General features: G+C 30.6%; 1 protein-coding gene across 1 annotated transcript; it reads right to left on the reverse strand.

The window, feature by feature from the left end:
* Window positions 1-280: 280 nt before the first annotated feature.
* On the reverse strand, window positions 281-27,503 carry RpL27A (ribosomal protein L27A). The gene is made up of 5 exons (XM_035366014.1): window positions 27,417-27,503; window positions 26,555-26,618; window positions 23,038-23,113; window positions 19,377-19,551; window positions 281-438 (listed from the first exon to the last, which is right to left on the reverse strand). The coding sequence occupies exons 1-5, from the start codon at window positions 27,417-27,419 to the stop codon at window positions 310-312; spliced, it is 447 nt and encodes a 148-aa protein (XP_035221905.1). The 5' UTR covers window positions 27,420-27,503; the 3' UTR covers window positions 281-309.
* Between the last annotated feature and the right edge of the window lie 310 nt (window positions 27,504-27,813).

A 27,813-nucleotide genomic window follows, 5' to 3' on the forward strand; every position in this document is an offset into this window, starting at 1 on the left:
GTTTATTTGCAGATATCAGCAAATTGTAAGATCTGTTCAGCTTCTTTTAAGCAAGTATCAAGAGTGCAAAATATTGCAGTGGCAAATTTTATTATGCTTTATTTAATAAAATGTATTATAGGCATAAATACACATTGTTTAGTTGTTGAAACTTCACTGATATTTTTCCACTTTAAATATGCAACAGAATAATACTTTTGTAATGATTAAGTATCAGAACAAATTATTCAAATATAAGTTAAATATAGTAAAAGTGGAATTCAAAATAATACAAGACAAACAAGTTTACAAATAACTTTTTATTTCTTTTTAAGCTGTCAATATACAAGCTCCACCAACAGCCTTAATCTTTGCTTCGGCCTCTTTACTAAAAAATCTTGCCTTTACAATTACAGGTTGCCTTGGTAAACGACCTTTCCCAAGAACTTTGTAGTAGCCCTAAATGAAGAAAAACATTTGTAGCAGTACTTTAAAAATACTAGTTTTAAGATCAACATAAAATAAATTTAGCAGTAAAATTTTAATATTTATGTAACAGATTATACTACATTATTTTTGATATCCTATTACTACCTTTTTACAAGGATATAAATAGAAGGGCAAAATTAAAAAATTCATGCAAAAGGAAGCATTGAAAAGTAATCTTTCTTGTAAAGGTCATCTGAAGACAATTCACAGCACCTAAGTACTTACTTGCCCCTGCTGGCATAAATTAAACCGTTAGATCAGCTGATTCAGAATTCAACACTAATACCTGAATAACAACTGATACATCCTTTACTCGAGGATGAAAAATCTTGCCAACATACTTTTATGCAGTTAAAAAAACATCTGTGACAGAGCCCCATTTTAAACTGACTCCTCCAAAAACAAGCAAACCATCACAATAGAAGAGTCTCATATATACTCAATGGAGAGCTCAAGCTTCTAGATCACGCCACAGAACATAGATATAAAATTTTTGTGTTTGAGCTTACTTGAATATTCTTTAGTTCTTTCATTTAAATTTCTTTAACACAAGTTTCAATATTTTGCCTATTAATTTAATAACTCGAGTGACTTATGGAAGTAAGATTTTTTTAGTCTCATGCCACATACTCATAGCATATACTGTATGAATATAACCCAAAGCAATTCTCAGAATTGCATCAATGGATTTTCAATTTAATTTTGCACAGTTTGACACTATATATCTATAAAGTTACATAGTTCTTAACCTGTGCTTAAATAAAATAGCAAGTTTGTTTCATTTATTAAGCTATTTTACAAAATGCCTGGCAGTACGATTACTTTGCATTTTTTTTTTCAAAATTTATGATGCCTAAATTTATGATGGAAATACGATAATCAAAAATAATAATCCCAACCCTACATTAAAAATGCAAATTTAAAACCATTCTTTTGTCTGTATGTCAAAAAGCTACTAAATGTGCAGCTTTATGCATAAATTCTATTGCCATAATGTAAAATGCATATAATGCAGCAAAACAACAAATGAAGCTAATTTTGCAGCACAAACATCTTCCTTCATTTAGCACAATTCCGACACCCACTATTCTAGGATACAGAATAGAAGGTTCTAATGAAGTGCATAGAAAAGTACTGCATGTTGTATACTGCATCTCCTTGCTAAAATGATTACAGCATGTCATTGAATGGTCTCCAGCTTCCAATTTCCCCCTTTCTAAGCCAACAACTGTCTTATATTACAGTATGACATCAATAAACATTGCCAAAATTATAAATTCTGCGATAGAATTAATATTCTTTTTTTTAGTTAATTAAACTGCAAATTAATTCAATTTACAGTTCAATTTTCTAAACAACAAGTTTTTTTTCTGAGCCACAGTATTTATATCAAAATATTTATCTTATAAAATTAAACTATACTTATTTTAGAGCATGTTTTTTTTTTTCTTTTTATATTTGTAATTGAAGTAAAGCAAATTACTTGCTCTTTACCAATAGCTCTCTTCTGTCTACATTAAATTTGGGAAGATCTTTGGCAGTTACAAATCATTATGCCAATGATATAATACTGCAATATATGAATGAACTGACCTATGCATATCTAATCATACCCCCTAAATAAATACATACAGGGAACCAAAAATAATTAAAAAATAAGCAGACAAAACAAATCCAAAAAGTAGTTTTAAGAGATATACTGAACAAAATTCCATGAATGAATTAGGAAGCTACAAGTTCCATTTTTTTATTAACTAAACAAAAATACAAAATATTCATGCAGTTGGCTACTAAAAAATTCTAAGTTGATAATTTATGGCAATACAACAATTGGTTGTATCTTTAATATAAGAGTTATGAGATTTTCCTTCTTATATTTCCCACTAACCTTATATAATGTTAAAACAAATATTTGCACCAGTTAAAACACTTTTGTGATTGGAAGTAGAAGTCTACTTATTTTCGTGCTACAGCATAGACACTCTGTATAATGCAGGGAGAAGGGGGGATTGAAGTTAATGAAAGTTAAAAGTTTGACAGCAGGTTAACTTTATTCACAATTTTTAACAATATACCAGAAAATAATGCAATTTGTTAATTTTTTGCAGTAAGGGATATAGGGAGAAAAAATCTAAGCACAAATAAGAATAACTAAAAATTTACCTAAGAGTAAATAAAATACATAATTTCTTTTACAGTTATTGTGAAATGTTTACAAGCAGCAAAACAACAAATAAAATTATTTTGCAGCAAAACATTTCGTTTTAATTTAGCACAGTTCCGACACCTATTCCAGGATTTCAGAGTAGAAGGTTCTAATTATGTGCAGGCAGTATCTCTTGAAAAAACATCAAATCTCTTGTATGTTAATTACATAACATATAAAAATTCATTGCACTAAAAAATGGTACACTGTGAAAAAAGGGGGGACAGTTCTATATCTCCCATTCTATTGGGCCAACTGACGAAATTTAACTTGAGTTTTTCATGCCCCGAAAGCGGGACTTAGGATAGAATATGTACTAGATTTATGTATAGCATAGTTCTAATATAGGTATTTTGACACAAACTTGGACTTTTTCTGAAATAAGATAAAAAAATTCCATATTTCAATTCTACGACTCAAATTATGAAGTAATTTCTACAACATTCATAAGTTTTGTAAAAATCACACGAGTAGCTTTTAAAAAATTAGCTCTCTAAAATTTTAGCTCTTCAATGTTAATTGAGTTTGGTATATATTTATTAATCTCTCTTTTTTTTATTAAACTTATTTGATTCTTTCTTTCACATTTCAAAACTCAGGTTCAATACAAATAAAATTCACTCATTTTTATGATTTTTAAAATTTGTATTTTTAAATAATTTTTATAAATTTTTCATAAAAATTTTGAATTATAATCTATAAAATGTTTACCATCATCTTAAAGTAGACGTATTTCTAAGCAAACCTGCAAAAAATTAGTTTTTTTAGTCAAAATTTCCGAAGATATACATGAATTTATATATTGGTGCATTGAAGTTCGCCAAGTGAATCATTCTTGGCTCAAACTGAAAAAATTTCGCCAAGATAAATTTTTGAATTTCTCCATAAATTTCACACCAAATTTTACAAAATTTAATATCTACCCATAATTTGAGTTGTAGAATCCAAATATGGAAAAAAGATTTAAAAAAAAAGTCTAATTTTGTGTCAAAATACCTATGTTAGAATATAAATCTAATAGATACCTAAGTCGCACTTTCGAGACATGAAAAACACAATTTGAATTTTATCAAACGGCTCAGTAGAATGGGACGCAGTTCACAGAAGTATATTTACACGTGAAAATGTACAGCTTCTAAAGATTATCAGATACTGTATTCTTCATACTGCATCAGACAGGGATAACGAAATCATCATATTCACTTATTCACCACTGAATGGTATACATTTAATATTTGCTTCAAAGCTTGCATTCTTAATCTCTTATGAACAGGATTAACCGTATTTGATTTTTGAATATGCAAAAATGTTTCATGGCATTTATATAATAAATATGAAATATATTCTCAGATGGTATTTTCTCCATTATATGTCAGACAGGGATAACAAAATCATCATAGGAAATATTTCATATTTAACTTTCTCACAAGAATCATATTTATAATCAAAATAAAATATTCTGTGCTAAAAGACAGTAAAATACATTGTTTATCCAGAAAAATTACTCTGAACTATTTTATCTTAAAATTTTATTTCTGAAAAAACAATCAAATAAAGTAAAAAACTGAAAAATTCAGCCAGTGAAATGGCCGCCAGTTACTTATATACTATTAACTCAGGAATCTGAAAACAGATGTGCCAAAATTTCTTTAGATTCATTTTTTATTAATCTTTCACATTGTATACCTTATAAACTAATGAAACACTTCTTCATGTTCTATTTACCAATAAATAAAACAACTCAGTTTTATTTTACAAACTTGCTAACCATCATTTTTGCTACAATACTACCTCAAATAATTTATATGTCTCAGCTTACACAAAATATTTTAACTTTTACAAATATAAAATCGCTAAGAATGTTCGGATTCCTTTTATTTATACTAGAATAACTATAACAAGTCTACTTATGATAAAATACACCCTGTATAGTTAGTTCACACTTGCAGGAAGCTCCAAGATACTGATACACTTCTTTTAATATACTACTTATATAGACCATAAGTATGAAATACATCTCAGACATCCACTTTCTCCATTATATGTCAGACAGGGATAACAAAATCATCATAGGAAATACTTCATTATGAAATTCTAACAGAAATTAAACCCCAAAAAATGAATACAATCAAAAGTCTAATCCAGCCTCGTCGGGCACTATAACAAGCCTACGTATGATAAAATAAACCGTGTATAGTTCACACTTGCAGGAAGCTCCAAGATACTGATACACTTCTTTTAATGTACTGCTCATAGACCATAAGTATGAAATACATTCTCAGACATTCACTTTCTCCATTATATGTCAGACAGGGATAACAAAATCATCATAGAAAATACTTCATTATGAAATTCTAACAGAAATTAAACCCAAAAAAATGAATACGGTCAAAAGTCTTTAATCCAAACTCGTCGGAAACTATAACAAGTCTACTTATGATAAAATAAACTGTTGTATAGTTCACACTTGCAGGAAGCTCCAAGATACTGATACACTTCTTTTAATATACTACTTATATAGACCATAAGTATGAAATACATCTCAGACTTCCACTTTCTCCATTATATGTCAGACAGGGATAACAAAATCATCATAGGAAATACTTCATTACAAAATTCTAACAGAAATTAAACCCCAAAAATTGAATACAATCAAAAGTCTAATCCAGCCTCGTCGGGAACTATAACAAGCCTACTTATGATAAAATAAACCGTGTATACTACAGACTTGCAGGAAGCTCCAAGATACTGATACACTTCTTTTAATGTACTGCTCATAGACCATAAGTATGAAATACATTCTCAGACATTCACTTTCTTCATTATATGTCAGACAGGGATAACAAAATCATCATAGGAAATACTTCATTATGAAATTGAACCCAAAAAAATGAATACAGTCGAAAGTCTTTAATCCAGACTCGTCGGGAACTATAACAAGTCTACTTATGATAAAATAAACCATGTATAGTTCACACTTGCAGAAAGCTCCAAGATACTGATACACTTCTTTTAATATACTACTCATATAGACCATAAGTATGAAATACATCTCAGACATCCACTTTCTCCATTATATGTCAGACAGGGATAACAAAATCATCATAGGAAATACTTCATTACGAAATTCTAACAGAAATTAAACCCCCAAAAATGAATACAGTCAAAAGTCTTTAATCCAGCCTCGTCGGGAACTATAACAAGCCTACTTATGATAAAATAAACCGCGTATAGTTCACACTTGCAGGAAGCTCCAAGATACTGATACACTTCTTTTAATGTACTGCTCATAGACGATAAGTATGAAATACATTCTCAGACATTCACTTTCTCCATTATATGTCAGACAGGGATAACAAAATCATCATAGGAAATACTTCATTATGAAATTCTAACAGAAATTAAACCCAAAAAAATGAATACAGTCAAAAGTCTTTAATCCAAACTCGTCGGGAACTATAACAAGACTACTTATGATAAAATAAACTGTGTATAGTTCACACTTGCAGGAAGCTCCAAGATACTGATACACTTCTTTTAATATACTACTCATGTAGACCATAAGTATGAAATACATCTCAGACATCCACTTTCTTCATTATATGTCAGACAGGGATAACAAAATCATCATAGGAAATACTTCATTACGAAATTCTAACAGAAATTAAACCCCCAAAAAATGAATACAGTCAAAAGTCTTTAATCCAGCCTCGTCTGGAACTATAACAAGCCTACTTATGATAAAATAAACCGCGTATAGTTCATACTTGCAGGAAGCTCCAAGATACTGATACACTTCTTTTAATGTACTGCTCATAGACGATAAGTATGAAATACATTCTCAGACATTCACTTTCTCCATTATATGTCAGACAGGGATAACAAAATCATCATAGGAAATACTTCATTATGAAATTCTAACAGAAATTAAACCCAAAAAAAATGAATACAGTCAAAATTCTTTAATCCAGACTCGTCAGGAACTATAACAAGTCTACTTATGATAAAATAAAACCAGGTATAGTTCACACTTGCAGAAAGCTCCAAGGTACTGATACACTTCTTTTAATATACTACTCATATAGACCATAAGTATGAAATACATCTCAGACACCCACTTTCTCCATTATATGTCAGACAGGGATAACAAAATCATCATAGGAAATACTTCATTATGAAATTCTAACAGAAATTAAACCCAATAAGAAAGGTCAATCACATATAAAACCATGGGCTGCACCTGAATGGATTAATTTTCCAAATAAATTCTAAGAACTTTATATAGTAGCAAATTATTTTATTCCATCTTTCAAAATCCTCAAATCTCCAAAACTTTATTATTCTGACTAAAACATAATCAGGCTCAACTGACTCAAGCCTGTTACTTTTAAGTTGCTACTAACTGCCCAGTGTATGGCTTCAGAACAAGAATATCTAATAATTTATAATTTGAAATATAATCATCTAATAATATATTAGATATACAGAGAAAACAGCAAAATAAAAATTTCAACTCTTATATCAGGGATAAAAGTACTTTTCACTAGGAGATATTGAGCATGAAAGAACTTTTTACATCTTCACACAATAAAACATTAATTTAACAAACTTTTCAGACTGCAATATCATCAGAAACATTTTTCAGAACAGGTCTGTGTTGTGTATCATCATAAAAGTCTGGTATTAAAACATGCTTTCTCTCTTCATTACAGAATAAGACAGATGCATTCTTTTAATTTGCACTAGATTAAATAGGATTTCTCAAAAAATTAAATGAAATTTCTTCCATTGTAAGAGAAGATCCTCTTACAAACAGGAGATTCATCATGTCTTAAATGTGTCCATTATTACAACACCCCCAAAAAAAATCTGTCTTAAAAATACAGGTTACTGAATACTCTGAAACTAGGCTCTGAAAGAAATATCTAATATACTCTTAACATTGAAGCTAACAATAACTCAAGAGGTCACAAAACAAAATTTGAAATCACCTATAAATCGAGATATATAGTCTTAGATTTTTATAACCTGAATTCACAAAAATGCATACAAACATTACATAAAAGAATTCCTATAGTATTATCAGAAATTACCATCATCAAAATTCAAAACAGGTCTGTGAAAAATTTAATAATTTAAGAATTAGGGATAGAAAAAGGTGATTTTTGCACCCTATTCATATAAAGTTGAAAAATTTTATGTTGAAAACATGTACACATTTTATTGAAAAAGAAATGAACTGAGCTATAAATCTTAATATACTCTGAGATTTGAAGCTATCAATATTTCAAAAACCATTCTACCACATTAAATATATGTCAACTCCAGACACATAGTACTGTCAGATTTCCATACACGCATTCAAACATTACATTTAAAGCATTTATCCAATATTATCAGAAAATAAATACCATCATCAAAATTCAGAACAGGTCTGTGCAATATTTCATCATTTAGCAAGGAAAAATACAACCTGAATTCACAAAAATACATACAAACATTACGTAAAAGAATTCCTATAGTATTATCAGAAATTACCATCATCAAAATTCAGAACAGGTCTGTGAAAAATTTCATCATTTAAGAATTAGGGATAGAAAAAGGTGATTTTTGCACCCTATTCATATAAGTTCAAATCTTTTATACTGAAAACATGTACATATTTTATTCAACAGTAAATGAACTGAGCTATAAATCTAATATACTCTCAACATTGAAGCAAACAATATTCTCAAAACCATTCTACCACATTAACTATATGTCAACTCCAGACATATAGTACTGTCAGATTTCCATAAATGCATTCAAATATTACCTTTAAAGCATTTATCCAATATTATCAGAAAATAAATACCATCATCAAAATTCAGAACAGGTCTGTGAAATATTTCATCATTTAGCAAGGATAAATATACGGGTCACTTTAATTCAGTAATACATCACACATAATGAAATTCAATGCAACATTTACCAAAGGACTCGAGAGCTCAGATAAACTATGCTATTCCAACCTTTTCAACAGGAAATAACATGGCTTAAAGACTGAACTGACACTGTGTCACAGGACTGGGTCATGCTGTTATATAAGTGTTTTAAACATTTACTTTATTGATTACTTTTTAATGTTTTTGAAGTTATTAACTTTATTCTAGCATATTCAATGAGAGCAAGTAGCTAAATACAAACAGTTATTCTTATACCCTGAGCATTTTTTTAAATCTGTGCTAGATGTTATGAATCTTGGTGCCAAGTAGCCTCTTTTAAATGCCCACACATCAGATATACTTAGATATTTTACTTTTTTGTATTAGTATTTAACTGCAACAATTGTATTATTTATAAACTCATAAATATCCTATAAAAACACAAGAACAGCTTATCTGTACCAATAATACATATGAAAAAATTTGTAACTCGCAGTATTTTTATTTAGAAATATCTCAAGGGAAATTTATCCACTGAAACAAATGACCGCAGGAACATTACAATCTCTCATCAGTAGAAGATAGCATAAAATTTAGCAAAACTTCCATACTTCAAAGAAAACTTAAACAAATCTCTCATTTTACATAAAAAAAAAATAGATATTTGAAAGCAAACTCAATGCCTCAGAACAAGTAATCCCTCAAAATACGTCAGTCTGAGACGGTACTACAGCTCATCACAGGCCAGATGTTTGTTAGTGCTACATCTGATCGTTCACAAAATATGGATCAGCCTTGCAAAATCTTAAGTAAAACTGCAGCCGATTACTGATTTATTTAAAGGCACTTCCTTGCATAGATAATTCAGTACTTTTCCATTTTGCCGGCGCAAACGATAAAGTCGTCAACAATGGTACATCTGCTGCGCCAAACGGAATATCCTCGCGGTAACCTTTTACGCTTCATTTTCAAAAGAAGTCGCAGCCATTTCTTATCAGATTGATTGTTTCTTTCAATACTGGCATACAACTACATAGAATTTTTACTTATATAGTTAAACTTTATGCCCTAAGACCATTCGCGGTAATTAAGTCCCGTTCACCCGAAGGCGAAAATATAGAAAAGGCAAAATCAAAGGTTAAATTCATCAAAAATCAATTCTAATGAGAATGCACTGTGAAAATTTTAAAATATAATGTTGATTCTTGTTGTTTGACTTCTGAATTAGTATTTCTTAACATATTAACTTAAAAACATGTAGCATGTTAACCAGTGAATACTGTATGCTGTCGCAGTACCGATAATTCCTGTTGTAATAATTGAGTACGAGATAATAAAACACAACTAAATATTCTTACTTCTACCTTAAATTTTGCACAAACTCATTATTCCAGTAAATTCCTACCCCACAATCATACTGCACATCACAAATGTCACATAAATTTGAATAAGAGTTATCCTTTTACAATATTTCAGTCGAGAACTACACTATGGTTATCATAGGCCAAACCTCTTCACTTATAGCGAATCTTGCATGAAATACAATGCAGATGGTCTGCACATACACTATTTTTTGGCTAATCTATGTTACACAACAAATGTAAAATAGTATAGATTACACAGAAAATAAAGTCTTTCATATCAGTGCTCATCACAGGTATAAAAACTACTCATATACTTTCCATTTACGCTTATACAAAATACACAAATAAAATGACACAGTTTCTAGTTAATTTATGCTATACCAAATAACTAATGTTTTACAGCAGCACCCTCAGGTTTAATGCCATCCCTCATTATACTTCAGTCTGGGACGGTACAGTAACTCATCACAGGCCAACTACTTATTCACTAAGGTTATGTAACAACACTATTTCTCGCTAATCGCTATTTCAAGTTTTACAGCAGCATCCTCAGATTCAATGTCATCCCTCATTATTAGTCAGTCTGGGACGGTACAGTAACTCATCATAGGCCTATTACCCATTCACTTTATGGTCATGGACAGTGCTAATTATGCCTAATTTATGCTATAACACATAATGCTTTACAATAGCACCCTCAGATTAAATGCCATCTCTCATTACGCTTCAGTCTGGGACAGTATAGTAACTCATCGCAGGCCTATTACCTATTCACTTTATGGTTGTGGATGATACTATTTATGGCATACCAACTACTGTTTTACAATCCTCACAGTAAATGTTATCAATCATTTTACTTCAGTCTAGAACAAAATAGATGCTCATTATCCATTCACTCAGATGCTTATTATCCATTCACTTATAGTCATAGACACTATTTCTGATAAATTTATGTTTTATAGCAATACCCTCAGAATACACATTATCCCTCATTATCAGTCAGTCTGGGACGGTACAGTAACTCATCACACGCAAACTACCTACTCACTTTATGATCATAGAAAACATTATTTTTGCTCTATCAAATTTATTTAAAATGCTAATTTATGCTGTAAAAATAATTAATGTTTTAAGCATTGTGCCCTCAGATTAAATGTCATCCCTCATTATACTTCAGTCTGGGACAGTACAGTAAATCATCACAGTTAAATATTTTCAGACGTATTTTAACATACGTTCTATAATTCAAACAGATCCACTTCTTACAATCATAAGCTAGTGTTTATATGAGAAATTACATTTAAAACTGATTAAATAATTCAACAGCATAGAATGAATCATTCCTCGCATCTCAGTCTGGGATGGTACCAGATTTCATCAAAAGCCAAATGCTTCTACTTTACACAATTACACTAAATCATTCATAAAAAAACAAGTGAGTAATAATTTATTACAAAACCTTAACTGAAACTATACCTAAATATTAATCTAATCTTGGCTACTTTTATAAGATAAATTTAACCTCATATACAATTATGCTCCCATCACATTGAAAGTTCTTGCTCATAGTACTTTAGCCTGAATAATAAAATATCAGTAGTTAACTACTTATAATTGCTAAATTCCTGGAGTAAGATTAACTTCATGTAACAAATTACATATATATTTGGATAAAAATTCAATGCCTCAGAATAATAAGTTACCTCTCATCAATACTTCAGTCTGGGACGGTACTATAGTTCATCATAGGCCAATTACTTCACTTTACATAATAAATTTTACCTAATCTAACATAAAACATGATCTAGAATACGACTTCATGATGGTTACAAATGATGGCTCACACCATTTCTGGCAAATTTATGCATTACCACACATTTAAATCTTTTAATAGATGATTCAGCTATTTATATTTAATCCAGATCTCCCTTCCTCATCAGACATCTTGCATAATTCAGTCTCTGATAGTACTGTAATCACCATATGCACTCAAAAGATTAATAAAAAGTGAATGTAACTGAATTCCACAAATACAGTTGTCATAACTAAAAATTTTTTTTTAAATTTCTTAAAAAGCATAATATCCAATTTTTTAAAAAATTAAGCATCATTCTGGGACGGTACAGTAACTCATCACAGGCCAACTACCTATTCACTAAAGTAATGTACAACACTATTTCTGGTTGTGTGTTAACAGCAGTATCCTCAGATTCAACGTAATCCCTCATTATCAGTCAGTCTGGGGCAGTACAGTAACTCATTACAGGCTAATCTACTTATTCACAAAGGTTATATACAACACTTTCTGGCTAACCACTATTTCAAGTTTTACAGCAGAATCCTCAGATTCAATGTCATCCCTCATTATTAGTCAGTCTACGACGTTACAGTAACTCATCACAGGCCTATTACCCATTCACTTTATGGTCATGGACAGTGCTAATTATGCCTAATTTATGCTATAACACATAATGCTTTACAATAGCACCCTCAGATTAAATGCCATCCCTCATTATGCTTCAGTCTGGGACAGTACAATTAACTCATCGCAGGCCTATTACCTATTCACTTTATGGTTGTGGATGACACTATTTATATCATACCAATTGTTTTACAGTCCTCACAGTAAATGTTATCAATCATTTTACTTCAGTCTGGAACAGTATAGATGCTCATTATCCATTCACTCAGATGCTTATTATTCATTCACTTATAGTCATAGACACTATTTCTGATAAATTTATGTTTTACAACAATACCCTCAGATTACACATTATCCCTCATTATCAGTCAGTCTGGGACGGTACAGTAACTCATCACAGGCAAACTACCTACTCACTTTATGATCATAGAAAACACTATTTCTGCTCTACCAAATTCATTTAAAATGCTAATTTATGCTGTACAAATAATTAATGTTTTAAGCATTGTGCCCTCAGATTAAATGTCATCCCTCATTATACTTCAGTCTGGGACGGTACAGTAAATCATCACAGGTAAATAAATATTTTCAGACGTATTTTAACATATGTTCTATAATTCAAATAGATCCACTTCTTATAATCATAAGCTAGTTTATATGAGAAATTACATTTAAACCTGATTAAATAATTCCACAGCATAGAATGAATCACTCCTCGCATCTCAGTCCAGGATGGTACCAAAATTCATCACAAGCCAAATGCTTCTGCTTTACACAATTATACCAAATCGTTCATAAAAAAAGTGAGTAATAATTTATTACAAAACCTAAATATTAATCTAATCTTGGCTACTTTTATCAGATAAATTTAACCTCATATAGAACTATGCTCCCATCACATTGAAAGTTCTTGCTCATAGTAATTTAGCCTGAATAATAAAATATCAGTAGTTAACTACTTATAATTGCTAATTTTAAATTTTGCAAAAAAAAAAAAAAAAAAAAACACAGTACTCTAGTAAATTCCTGGCGTAAGATTAACTTCTGTAACAAATTACATACATATTCGGATAAAAATTCAATGCCTCAGAATAATAAGTTCTCTCATCAATACTTCAGTCTGGGACGGTACTATATTTCATCATAGGCCATTTACTTCACTTTACATAATAAATTTTACCTAATCTAACATATGTAGAACATCGGACTTCATGATGGTTACAAATTATGGCTCACACAATTTCTGGCAAATTTAAGCATTTAAATCTTTCAGTAGATGACTGAGCTATTTATATTTAAACCAGATCCCCCTTCCTGATCAGACACTTTTCATAATTTAGTCTCTGATAGTACTGTAATTATCACCATATGGACTCAAAAGATTAATAAAAATTGAATATAACTGAATGCCGCAGATACAGTTGTATTAACTAAAATTTTTTTTTAAACTTTCTAACAAGCATAATACCCAATTTTGTAAAATTGGGCATCAAACAGTTTCATTCTTCAAGCTGAGACATTTACATAACACTGAAAATTTGATATTCTGTTCCTGAAAATAAATTCTACAAAATAAATAATAAGAAAATTAAATATTTCACATAACATTCTATCAACTCAGAAATAGGTTAGGTTATTTGAATTTAGCAAAGCATGCAAAAGCTGCCTGACAAATTAAGAAATTGGGCTAGATCGCATACACAAGATCGTATGCATTGTTGAGGGCTTGACAAGAGAAACTGATCAGTATTTATTTATATCATAAACAGAAAAACTCCAATTTGCGAGACCACTACATGATCAAAAACAAAATACAGAGTAAACTACCAGTGTTCCACTGCTTTAACCATTCAACTATTGATTGGTTGACTAGTAAATACAACTTTTCGCTAAACATGAACAGCAAGGATCAGTAGTATTCAAGAAATAGTCAATTTTGTTGGCTACTCCTTTAACGACAGCATTAAGGGAACAATATTAAGCATCACAAAATTAAGATACTTTTGAGTTGCAAAACAGATTCCTATTAAAGGACTTCACATTTCAGCCAGTGTTATACCAACTCACATCAGTTAAAATGTCTACAGATATGCACAATGAATTACTGAACTGTATTAGCTTCTCTCTCAAAGAGATCAAAATAAATCCTGTTGAATTAAAGCTAATTTAATATGGCATAATTTTTCCCCTTGCTGTCATTACTTGAATGACAGCAAGTCTACAATTATGCATCTTCAAAGATAATATAGTATTTACTAACAAGTTATGCACAAAAAAGTTACATAAAATTGATCCTACATTATGAATAGCTTTACTGAATACTGAGGTTTTTTAATTCCTCTTTCTGATACGCCCTTTTAACACATTTAAGGCAGGGGGCATTGACAAAAGTATGCTAGGTCAGGCGATATTTTGTGTAATCAAAAAAATTTAGACTTGATAAAAAGTTTATTTAAACTCTTAAAACTACAAGAAATATTTAAAAAGAACTGAACACTAATTACAAAAAATGTTTTAAAGTACATATTTATGAGAAGAATCTAGTATTTTTTTTATAAATGTGATAATGTTGATAACACTCGCCATGGTGAAGAGGTGTATTGCAAAACTCGCATTTGAAGCAAGTCAACTTTCTCTTTTTATGTGCCACACAAACTACGCAGTTTCGTTGGGCATATAGCTTTTTGCCTTTATTTTCTATCCGAATTAATTTGTTCTTTTTGATGTGTAGCAAAAGACGTCCAGGCCGATAAATTTTATATCGTGGAGTCTGTGGTGACGAGTTCGATGTACCAGGTTGTGGCTCTTCAATGTCCATCAAATCGTCTCCATGTATATATCTGTATTTTCACGTGAAACCATAGCAAAGGATTTCAAAATTTACTGTAAGTAGAATTTGAACAACTGAACAGCTTCAAACCACAAAATATACTAAATACAAATGTAAAGTGGCGCATGGATTGCTCAATCTATGCGCTAGCTACAGTCGAGATAAATCATATTACTACGACTCCCACCTTTAAGCTACAATCGAGATAAACAGTAGTACTTACTATGACTCCCGCCTTTAATGTGTTAATTTTTTATCAGATCAATGAGTTGCAAAACCCCTACTACATGCCAATGTGCAGCAAATAATAAATAAAAAATTTTTTATTGGGAATCACCTTAAATGGAATACTTTACAACCTTATCTCGAAAACTAAATATAATAAAACGTTTGGCAAGATTTAATTATAAAACAGAACATGACACCTAATATTAAATTAGCCAAACCTGATTAGAAATAAATTGAAAGCTTAATGCATGGAATTTCATCTAAAAACAAACATGACAGCTAATGCATTCGATACTTTCACATCCTTAGTGCGAAGGACCTAACCTACGTAACACTAGAGCTCCCAGCATTCTATTCCTTAGAAAGCTAATCCTGTGGATACCAATACGTATCTCCAAACTATAAAACTATACTTGGGTTGATCTTTACAATATGGTAACTGGTAGTTTAGCGACATTTTGGAGGCGATAAAGGTTACTACCTGGGACTTTGGTAATAATGTGAGCAGTACTCAGTTCCGATTACGCATTATATTGCATGAGGGAAATGAGAGATCATGGGATATGTCATGTGATATTAATGGACGAATTACGGTTCTTTAATCGGAAAAGGGGGGAAATCGGGAAAAAATGTGGAAATTTTGTATTTAGCTTTATTCTGTGTTGTGTAATTTTTGGATCCCATGGCCCTAACTAAAGTGATTCGAAATGGGTATTTAGGCATTGTGATAAAGAGAAGTTTGCTTTTTATTTAGCGGAGGAAGAATGGAGGAAAAATTCGCAGAAAAAATCTTTGAATAATTTTATTGAATGAATTAGAAAAGTGCATCCGCCACGTAATCAAGATTCTGAAGATTAGGTAAGTTAGTATTTTTAATTATTTGAGGATATTTTTATGCATTGTTCTAAATGTAAGCTGGAAAGGAATTTGGTATTATTGGGAAAATTGTTATTAGCAATGATTTAGTTTAAAGTAATTAGGATTGTAAGGCAATTTTTATTAATTTAATGTATGTGCTCATTTATATTTTAAGTAGTGTTTTTGAATTTAATTATATTTTAATGAAATGACAGTTATTTTGTGAATTTTATGTTTGTAGGAATTTGGTATATGTTTAAGTTGAAATAAACGTGCATGGAAATAATTTAAATATTTGATACTAAGTATTTGTAATACTTGCAGTATGAATTTGTTGGTGACGTGTATAATGTAATAGATGATTTAGAGGTAAAAGTTTTTGGATATTTTATTTATTTTATATGTGGAAATGTTCATATTTGGAAAGGGTAAATACTTTTTCGCGATCAGGTAATTTCATATATGTTCTTTTTACCGGGTTTAAAGATTGAGAAAATTGTCATGTATTTTCGTGAAATTTTTCTAATTTATGAGAAAAAAGCAGTGCACATGGATATAGTGAAGAGTGTGCGCAATGCCATTTTTGTGCAATTCTGGGATTTTTTTAAGTAAAAATAAATCGGTGTGTACATGGTTTATGTGTATGTGTTATTTTGAAAAACGCGTAAGGTGTATGGTATTGTGCACTTTTTCCCAATTTTGCAGTGAATATTTGTCATGATTAAGCAGTTTTGTTTGATAAAATTTCTAGCATAAGTGTAATTCGGCTAGTAGATTGTTGGAAGAAGTGTTCAGTAGATAAGAAGAAAAGACACGTCTTTACTTCGTGAAGACAAAATGGCGGCGGATAAAAAAAAATAGAGGGTTGCTGTAAAAGAGTTGGTTGCCAAATTTTCGCCAAAAAATCGCCAAGTTACCATAATGTAAAGATCAACCCTATATTTTCTTACATTTATAGCTTACAAGAAGGCATTTTTAAGTTTTAATTAATGGTAATATTTTTAAAGCAATGAAAGCCATTACCCTAACAGATACTGCTCTGTCTCACTCTTAGTTTTCACAAAAGATTTTAATGTTAGTGTTCTTTAAGATGTTCCGATACTCACCTGTTATCAGGACAGAAGTCAGAAGAGTATGTATGCATGTGCACCAATATGTATACACACACAGGTACATATGCATGTTCATATATACATGCACACATAAATGCATACATATATACATACTTTGTTCATTTCTAGAGACCAGGTCCTGATAACAAAACAGCACCGTTATTCTAGAGACTAAAATTATCGAATTAACACTGTAGAAGTATACAGGACATTTCTGGCAATGTGGAGGTAATTAAACAGTGAGTGTAATCATACTGAACTACTTTCTCGATCTGAAAAAGGGCTAAAATACTGAATAGAGAAAAATTAAAAGCAGTGTGGAAGAAACATGCAGAGAAAAGTTAAAAGCAGTATGGAACACATGGAAGAAAACGATGCCATAATATCCAAAGTCCAAAAAAGAAAATAATCAATAGTCTGTTATGAAGAAAAACTAAACTGCATTAGAAAATGAAAATTAGAAATGGTTCTCCATAAGAAACAATACATTATACTAAAAACTGTTAAGACATTTCAACATTTTCATTCCTAATCTATTTTTCAGTATACAATAATAAAATAAAACCAAAATTTATGCCCATTTTCAGTACTATTGCTGGGCTAGGAAATAAAAAAATTAAATGAGAAAATTAAAAAACTTTTAATATCAAGGAATTTTCCAAAATATATTTGACAATGAAATAAAACTCACTGAAGCAGTGTCTATAAGAATGAACGGTTAACAGTAATAAAATATTAAAACTTCTTTCAAAAATGTATTTGATATCTTATTTTAAGTATGCTATTTGTTATAGATTCAATGATTCATCATGAGTGTTTTACTTTATGAACTAAGTATTATTAAAGCATATTTGTTTTCATCTAGTTCTTCCTTTTTTGTTTATCATGAATGTATTACTATCAATTATTAGAAAAATCATACTCGCATATCGATATACCTACATTTTATACACATGAATATATTCTATATTTTTCTTATATAAACAAATATGATAAAATTTGGTTTTGGTACAATTCAGTTTTATTTGATTATCTGGAAACCACATGACAGTTATCTGCTTCAGAGGATGGCCTTCAAGGTGGGCTATCTAAGGGAAACCGGGTCATATTCACGTAAACATGTGGAGAAAAACCATGAAAATGGCCGTGCAGCCAGCCTGTTTGCGAGATTCAAATACAGATCAAATAGCAGTTTTCAGCAACTTTACCACATGTTGGCCTTTACCTGTGCCGACTTTACCACATGATATAATTTGAATACGTTATCACAGAAAAGTCAAATTTTCGAGTTTTGCTCTAACTGCTTGAAAAATTAATTTGTTTGCAGAACAAATTAATTCAGCAGAACATGAGCAGGTAGCAAAAAACACAAATATATTTTTAAAAAAAGAAGAAGCATATAACATAAAAGTTGTCAGCATATTTCAATACATTCTAAATTAGAAAGCTTTATGTATTTTCATGTAATATAGTAAAATATAAATTATAATAAAATAATCAGTATATTTCCAACATTATGTAGTTAAATATGCTCTAAACCACTGATTTTTTACCCTTTTCTTCCCCTTGCATTCGTTTCACCACTGCTAGATCATTCCTCCTTTTCCACAACTCGAAAACAATATATTTTAGATAGTTTTTTAATGGTACAACAAGAAGCAGGTGGAGTAAGGCTGACAGCCTTTCTCCCTGGTTGAGAAGCCCTTCTCAAGACATCTAAAATGTTTTAATTTACTTGATATAAAGTTAAATAATAACGTATATACATGCAAATCTGTAAACATTTGAACACAAAATTTTTTGTTGAATTATATGAATATGCAAAATAAAGTTAGCAACAACAAATAAAAGAGATAAATTAACAGAAAACTTAAAACTCTGAGGAATATATTTAAAGAAAATAAAGAAAACATTTCATTTTTTTTTCTCCAAATTCCTCTTTTAAAAAATGTAGCCTAACTTACTCTATTTACTACATCAATCACAGGAGCTTTTCCTTCTGGATGATTTTTGTATGTTTCCCTTGTTTTCTCAGAGACAAGAGACCAAAGTTTGTCTATATTTATAATGGGCATGTACTTCTGATTCTTCTTCAAATGAAAATTCCTCATTCCTACTTTTCCAAAATAACCAGGATGGCTAAAAAAATTCCAAGTTTAGACTTCAACACTAGTAACACATTTCATTCAACAGAAGATTCTTTGCATGCATAATACAAATGTTATAATAGCAATTTAAAAAAGCATTTCAGTTACAGACTATAGAATTTATGGCACTTTTCTGTTATCAGGATGTGCTTCAGAAATTTGTGTTTGTATATGTATACGTACATACATAAATACATACCTACACTTCTGAATCCAATCCCAATAACAGAAAAGTATCTAATTTATTTTCCTAACATTTTTTAAGTTACTTTATTTGCATACATGAGAGTAAAATAGTATTTGCCATACATGAATTTCCCCCTTGCTTATTTAACATACAATTTACATATTTATAATACTCTTAAAGGAAAATGAATGAGTACCAATGTACCAAGTGAAAGCATTTCGTACCATAAAAACACCTCCTGACAGATAATATGTAGTTGTATGTTGCCATAGAAAGATCAGATCGGCCTATTTTTTTATAGCCATGTGTTAAATTGAAACATCAGCGGAATTTGAAGAATAAGCAACAAAATGAATTTTTAAAACACATTTCATTTAAAAAAGATAATAAACACTGAAACACACAATATTGCTAAAAGAGGTTAGGGTTGATCTTTACAATATGGTAACTGGTAGTTTGGCGACATTTTGGAGGCGATAAAGGTTACTACCTGGGACTTTGGTAATAATGTGAGCAGTACTCAGTTCCGATTACGCATTATTTTGTGTGAGGGAAATGAGAGATCATGGGATATGTCATGTAATATTAATGGACGAATTACGGTTCTTTAATCGGAAAAGGGGGGAAATCGGGAAAAAATCTGGAAATTTTGTATTTGGCTTTATTCTGTGTTGTGTGAAACAATGTTTGTGAATTTTTGGATCCTATGGCCGTAACTAAAGTGAATTCGAAATGGGTATTTAGTGGTATTGAAAAGGGTAGTAATAAATGTTTCTTTAAGGTTGTGTGAGATAGAAATAAAGATGTTTTATTAAGTTATTTATTTTACCTGGTACCTTGCTGTGAAATATAAGTATGATTTTAAAGATCCCGAAACAGAAAGAAGAAAAGTTTATCGGACACGCAATCAAGATTCTGAAGAAAATTAGGTAAGTTAGTATTTTTAATTATTTGAGGATATTATTTTTATGCATTGTTCTAAATGTAAGGTGGAAGTAAAGGAATTTGGTATTATTGGGAAAATTGTTATTAGCAATGATTTAGTTTAAAGTAATTAGGATTGTAAGGTAATTTTTATTAATTTAATGTATGTGCTCATTTATATTTTAAGTAGTGTTTTTGAATTTAATTATATTTTAATTAAATGATAGTTATTTTGTGAATTTTATGTTTGTAGGAATTAGGTATATGTTTTAGTTGAAGTAAACGTGCATGGAAATAATTTAAATATCTGACACTAAGTATTTGTAATGATTGCGGTATGAATTCGTTGGTGACGTTTATAATATAATAGATGATTTAGAGGTAAAAGTTTTTGGATATTTTATTTATTTTATATGTGGAAATGTTCATATTTGGAAAGGGTAAATACTTTTTCGCGATCAGGTAATTTCATATATGTTCTTTTTACCGGGTTTAAAGATTGAGAAAATTGTCATGTATTTTCGTGAAATTTTTCTAATTTATGAGAAAAAAGCAGTGCACATGGATATAGTGAAGAGTGTGCATAATGCCATTTTTGTGCAATTCTGGGATGTTTTTTTAAGTAAAAATAAGTCGACGTGTACATGGTTTAGTGATATTTTAATTAAATGATAGTTATTTTGTGAATTTTATGTTTGTAGGAATTTGGTATACGTTTAAGTTGAAGTAAACGTACATGGAAATAATTTAAATATTTGATACTATGTATTTGTAATGCTTGCGGTATGAATTCGTTGGTGACGTGTATAATGTAATAGATGATTTAGAGGTAAAAGTTTTTGGATATTTTATTTATTTTATATGTGGAAATGTTCATATTTGGAAAGGGTAAATACTTTTTCGCGATCAGGTAATTTCACATATGTTCTTTTTACCGGGTTTAAATATTGAGAAAATTGTCATGTATTTTCGAGAAATTTTTCTAATTTATGAGAAAAAAGCAGTGTACATAGATATAGTGAAGAGTGTGCACAATGCCATTTTTGTGCAATTCTGGGATGTTTTTTTAAGTAAAAATAAGTCGGCGTGTACATGGTTTATGTGTATGTGTTATTTTGAAAAACGCGTAAGGAGTATGGTATTGTGCACTTTTTCCCAATTTTGCAGTGAATATTTGTCATGATTAAGCAGTTTTGTTAGATAAAATTTCTAGCATAAGTGTAATTCGGCTAGTAGATTGTTGGAAGAAGTGTTCAGTAGATAAAAAGAAAAGAAACAAGTCTTTACTTCGTGAAGACAAAATGGCGGCGGGGAAAAAAGAGGGTTGCTGTAGGAGAGTTGGTCGCCAAATTTTCGCCAAGTTACCATAATGTAAAGATCAACCGGAGGTTAGAGTAGATTGAAGGGTACCTGTTGTATTATTGTAAAGTTGTTTCACTTATGGTGACCTGAGTAGTTTAATGTTATGGAAACCCTATTATGATGTAATCGGTTGTGTGACTGCGGTAAGTTTTTGATGACGGGGAAAGATTTGTAAGGGCTTGTGTGTGTTGATAAGGAAGTACATTACTTCATTGTGGCTTAGATGATAGAATGGCTGAATGTGGTAAGATTAATTTGAAGTTTCTTTATGATTTGGAATGAAAGGGGAAAAGAGCATTAATTGACTGGTGTGTAAATGCAGGTTTACTTAGTAGCCACTATAAGTGTCCTGTTTGTAGGAAGGAAATTCGTATGGTCAAATGTAATGATCGTTCAAAAAGCTTTGTCACAAGAAAAGGTTCACGCAGGAAATGCCCCCAACAGTCTGGCACTATGGAGGATATTTTCCCCCTTTTTTGTACATTTCTGTGGAATTGCCAATATATGGATTCTAGTCCAGATAATTTTAAGAAGTTTTACTATGCTGTTAAGGAACTTTGTGTAACACAGAAATTTCTAAATAAGGTAAGTAGATATTTGCTTTGTGTAGTGCTTAGATGCACAAGATGAATTTTCTTTTTTGTTATTTTATTGTTCATTTAAAATGTAGTTTATTGAGATATGTATTTTTTTTTTTTTTTTTGTTTGGCTCTACTGTAGAATTAGGTACTCCTTTGACTTAATAGATCAATGTGTAAAAGGACAGAGGTCACGAAAGTGCGCAATGCCAAATTTGTGCAATTCTCTATTTTTTTTTTAATTGAAAATAGGTCGATGTGCACATGCAGAGTTTGTGCAAGTCTTTTGGTTTTGTGTAGCGGCTACCTTGAAATTGCCACCAATCTTGGTGTGAAAAAAGAAACGATTTGCCAAGGGGTACCGTACAGTATATTTTTTACCTCCATATTGTTATTAATAAAAATTATCAAAGTATAAAATACTTACTATTTATCAAAATTTATTCTGTGATGATGCATACCACCAGCATTACCACGGCCACCAGGATGCTTACGATGTTTTCCTAAAGATTTGAGAAAACACTGCTTAATTTTTTTACTCACAAAAAGAAAATTCTCTTGGTTAAAAGAACTATATTTTTATCATATATACGCTACTAAAACATTTCAAAACGACAACCCGATAATTACATCTCATGACATATTCCATGAAAATAATTTGCACAATTCTCTTAAATTTTTGTTAATTTAAACTAAACCGATATGTTGGTGGGAAGCAGTGCCAATTTGCTATGCAAGACTGAAAAATTCTGCAATTCTCGGACCACCCCTTTTTTTAAGTTAAAACACATCACTGCCCATATGGACATAAGACCAAGAATATTCAGAAAGGTAAGTCTTTATGATGGATGGTTGTTTAATTCAGTTAATTTGTTACTGTTTCATGAAATTTTGAGTGCTTTGTTATGGATGTTGATTTCATGTAATTTTTTACTTTTCATTATGGATGATGTCTCCTGCATTTTTAATTTTGGAAGCACTTCCCCAAAGGATCCGTTAAATGTAAACATTGGCAAAAATGGCGATAAAAGTTCAAAGCTGGTAACCCGTCGAATTGGTTTGTCGGAGCTAACAACCAGGTTGTACAAGGGCTTGCCTTAGACAAAGAATATTTCTCATCTGTTCGGGGCTTTGTTTTGCCGCTGGCTAGAGGTGCATCACTACCAGATGAGGTGGTGAAAATCGGCGGGTGTGAATGATAATTGATAACACGGCTGTTTAGAATAGTAGCTGTGTACATAATTTTTATAAGACTTTAAACACGCAGAACCATAGGCGTTTTAAGATATGATTAACGTGGGCTGCAATAATATATGTTTTAAATAATTAAGATTTCATTTTTATTACTGTTATTTTTTCCTAAAATAAGAATTAAATCAGTTTTCGTGCTTAAAAATTTGATATATTTTTAATGCATTTTAACAGTTACTTTTCAGAGGATGCTAGGTATACAATAGATGATTAGAATGAAATAAAAATTATTATGAGCTTCCTGAGATGACAAAATACTTTTATGTATTCCCAGGGTCATCAAAGTTAGTAAACCACTGCTTTGAGTAATTAATCAAAGTTTAATTGAATCTTGAAAGATAACAAGATGCATGTTTTTTCTAGTGTTATTTACAATGCTACTTTAAAGGATTTGAATATTATTGATGATTCTTGGCATTGTCAAATTTACTATGAAAAAGGCAGTTGTTTCAAAATTAAATATTTTAAGCTATCAGCAAGTAAATTCAAAATAACTTCGAAAAATTGCTTGTGAAAAATGAATTTAGTAATGAATCCATTAATTAACTAATTATTAAACAAAATTTTGAGAATATCGACAAGCAAAGCACTTAATGAAAAAGACACTTTTCTACTAAAACTATTAGTATTCTGTATGAATGACAGAGAACACATGTAATAAATACCATGGCCAACCTATATAAAGAAAAAAAAAACAAAAAAAGTATTCTCTACTTCGACACTTTAAAAAGAGATCCTGCTATGCAACACATAGTTAATTTCTAATTACATGATATTGCAAGCATTTTCTTCAGATTTTTCCTACAACCAGTTAAGACTGTTGAATACTGGTAGTTTGATCTGGTTTCATATCATGGTTGATTTTTTTAGTTTTCCTCATATGTAATGCAAATACAAGCCAGTTTCCCTTACAGAGTTGTTCAAAAAGGTATCCTTCTTCAGGTCGATAGCCGGTATTCTTTGCCATATTCGAATAACCTAAACTTTCCTTCAGATTCTACAATGACATGTTATATCTGTTGTAAGCAGGACAATGATCATTCAGCTTCTATCCGTGTGACAGGAGTATATTTAAAACATGTCAGAACCATGGCATTCACAATAAAATAGACGTTTTAATTTTGAAAACTTTATAAATTTTCCCGATTTTCTTACGTCATGGGTTTCACTAACAAGATATTCATACTTTTGTTCAAGTTCACAAGCAGCTGAGCAATACAATTGCTAAATACTGGTAATTTGACCCAAGTTTGAAACTTCAGTATTCAGTATCTTGGGCCATCACACTGTCATGCCCCATAAAGTTAGTACTGCTTGGCATAATAACAATCTCACTTGACCATGTTACCCACTTTGTCAAAACTAATATATCAGCTGCTGTCTCTCCAAAGACTCACTATAATAGAGATTTAAAAGGATCTTTCTTAGAATACAAATAGGTTTGTCAACATCTGGCAACAACTCATGAACTTTTCATGCAAATCATTTACGACTCATTTCAGATACAACATCTTGAGAAGTGTTTCATCTGCCTTTTTCATACATAATAATGTTGTCATGTTTAATTTCATCAGGCCTGATACAAAGTCAAATAATGGAACTGCTGGTTTTTCCCACATTTGTTATAAGGAGAAATAATTTTAATTCAATGATATCGTCGAACTGGAATTATCCTAGGGTACATATTAATTTGTCAACAGCATTGGTTATTTCATAAATGGAAATGAGAATATTGTTTTTTCCATTCTCCATTGGATAATCTAAATTGCACTAATATATACAGCACTGAATTATATCCATTTTAAGATAAATTCACAGAACATCATTTCATATAAGTTTCCAAACATCTTTTCAGAGATGGATTTTCTTAGAAGATTCAGATAATGAAGATCTACTTAGTGATCATCAGTCTGAATCAGAAAGAGTGCTACTCTTCAGAAGACATTCCTTGTGATCAATGTGACTATTTTATACGAAAAGATAAAACAACAAAATGTAAGATAGAAACCTTTCAAATTTAAAAACGCATGGCTTCCCATAATATCATAAAAAATTTAAATTATCTGGCAATATACATATATCTAAAGATGTGGCTTCACCTATCAATGCATGGAAGTTAATATTTGATGACACAATGACTGAAATGATTGTGAGATGCTCTAATATTTATGTAAAAAATATTTTGGGAAATTTTAAAAGAGATGCAAAACCTATGGAGAAAGAATTTCTTGCTTTTTTAGGATTCTTATACATAGCTGGATTGCACAGAGAATTATGGGCTGATGGAACAGGATTGGATATTTTTCGTAAAACAAATGAACTATAAGCATTTTCTTTCTCAGGTCAGCAGCCAGATGGGCCATTCCCAATTCTATTATTACAACTGAGTTTAAAAGATTGTATCTAGCAATATCTCATTCCTTTTTTCAGGCTTTTATAACCTTTTTTTGCGCTATCCTGTACCTTCAATGTTTTACAATTTTTTTTAATTATTTACAAATCATCCAATGTTCTCAAGCAGAGCACATGGTTTATAATCACTGATTGTATACTTTTTTTTAATTCTGAACCAGTAATCCTAGCAACCAGCACTATGTATGACAATACAATAATAAAGATTTGATCCGACTAGAATTACATGCTAAGGACAAATTTTCGAGGAAATATATTAGGCATAAAGAAAATGAACATACCGATTCGCCCATGTCCATGACTCACATGCCCTCTAAGCTTCCTGGTCTTCTTTTTGTGTGTCGACTATAAAATTAAATAAATAAAAATGAAATACATAAAATAACGTAAATTCTGTTAAAGAAAAAGTAGTAACGCAGCTCATCCAAGTCAAGCGACAGTACTTTAACTTAAAACTCTAGTCCATCTTTCAAAAACTATTAAGTGAATTAACTCTGAAACACAAGATGTGTGTGAACTGTTTTTGCGCGTATTTATTTCACATTTGATTTTTTTACATAAGTTAAAATACATGCTTTTAAAGTAATTATTAAATATCTGTATTCAAAAAATGAAATTTAATCCAAGTTGGAATATCTGCAGTACTCATAACTAGCGGAAAGAGACACGAGGAGTTATTTCATACTATTTTACTGAGAAGATACATGGTGTGAAATAACTCCTCGTGTTCTGCATAAAGCATCTTTTAGAGAATACTTTCCTATTTCAGAAAATTTCTTAAACAAACATCGCTGTGCTTAACGTTTGAGGGAATACGGGAGTCAGTTTATGATATTTGCAAGTTTTCAGTATCTATTTAATGAGTGTAGTACACAAACACTTTTCTAATAAATTCTTAATAATTCAAGTATCTCGAAGCTTAATCAAATTACATTTATTATTTAAAGAAATATAAGATTCCACATTTAAGATGACCTATTACATAAACAGGCCTCGACAACCAAAAAAACACTTTCTTGCCAATCTGCAAAAATTCAAAATGACCACCAAAAACACCATTCTCATCTACAATTTTTCTCAAAAATTAATCAAAAAATTAATTTATGCATAAACCACTTTCGATTAATAAAGATTATAACTTACCATACTCACAGATCAGGAAGCTCTCCCTTGGAAACTTCAATTATTGACGGGGCTTCTTAGTCAAGTTGAGGTGTTTCATTCCTGCCGATCAGAGAAATAAGATTAAACTGCGGCTTAGACACGGTTCGATGTAAATACTCAAGCCTAACCGTAACTACATTAGAACACTTTATTGATAACTTTGGAAATTTTATCTAGTTTTCAGAAAACGTTATAAAGTGATTATTTACAAGTGAGTTATAAGTTATTAGGAAATTACATGGTCTGATCTTATTTCCTTTCTCAAAAATATCTACTTACGAATCGAAAAGGGTTTGAATAAGGCTTCTATATTATTATGTTGAACTGCGGTGCTTAACCACCCTGAATCATCTGCCATTCGGGAGACCAAATGGGA

This window comes from Stegodyphus dumicola, chromosome 2 (assembly GCF_044657685.1).
Source record: "Stegodyphus dumicola isolate Sdum_Otavi_A_Nest chromosome 2, ASM4465768v1".
Lineage (NCBI taxonomy): Eukaryota > Metazoa > Arthropoda > Arachnida > Araneae > Eresidae > Stegodyphus > Stegodyphus dumicola.

Excerpts from the sequence above, each read along its gene's own strand:
- RpL27A (XM_035366014.1), bottom strand. Across the intron at positions 19,552-23,037 it reads AGAATAAATTTTGATAAATA|CCATCCTGGTTATTTTGGAA; the intron begins GTAAGTATTTTA and ends GAATTTTTTTAG. Across the intron at positions 439-19,376 it reads TGATTGATGTAGTAAATAGA|GGCTACTACAAAGTTCTTGG; the intron begins GTAAGTTAGGCT and ends TTCTTCATTTAG.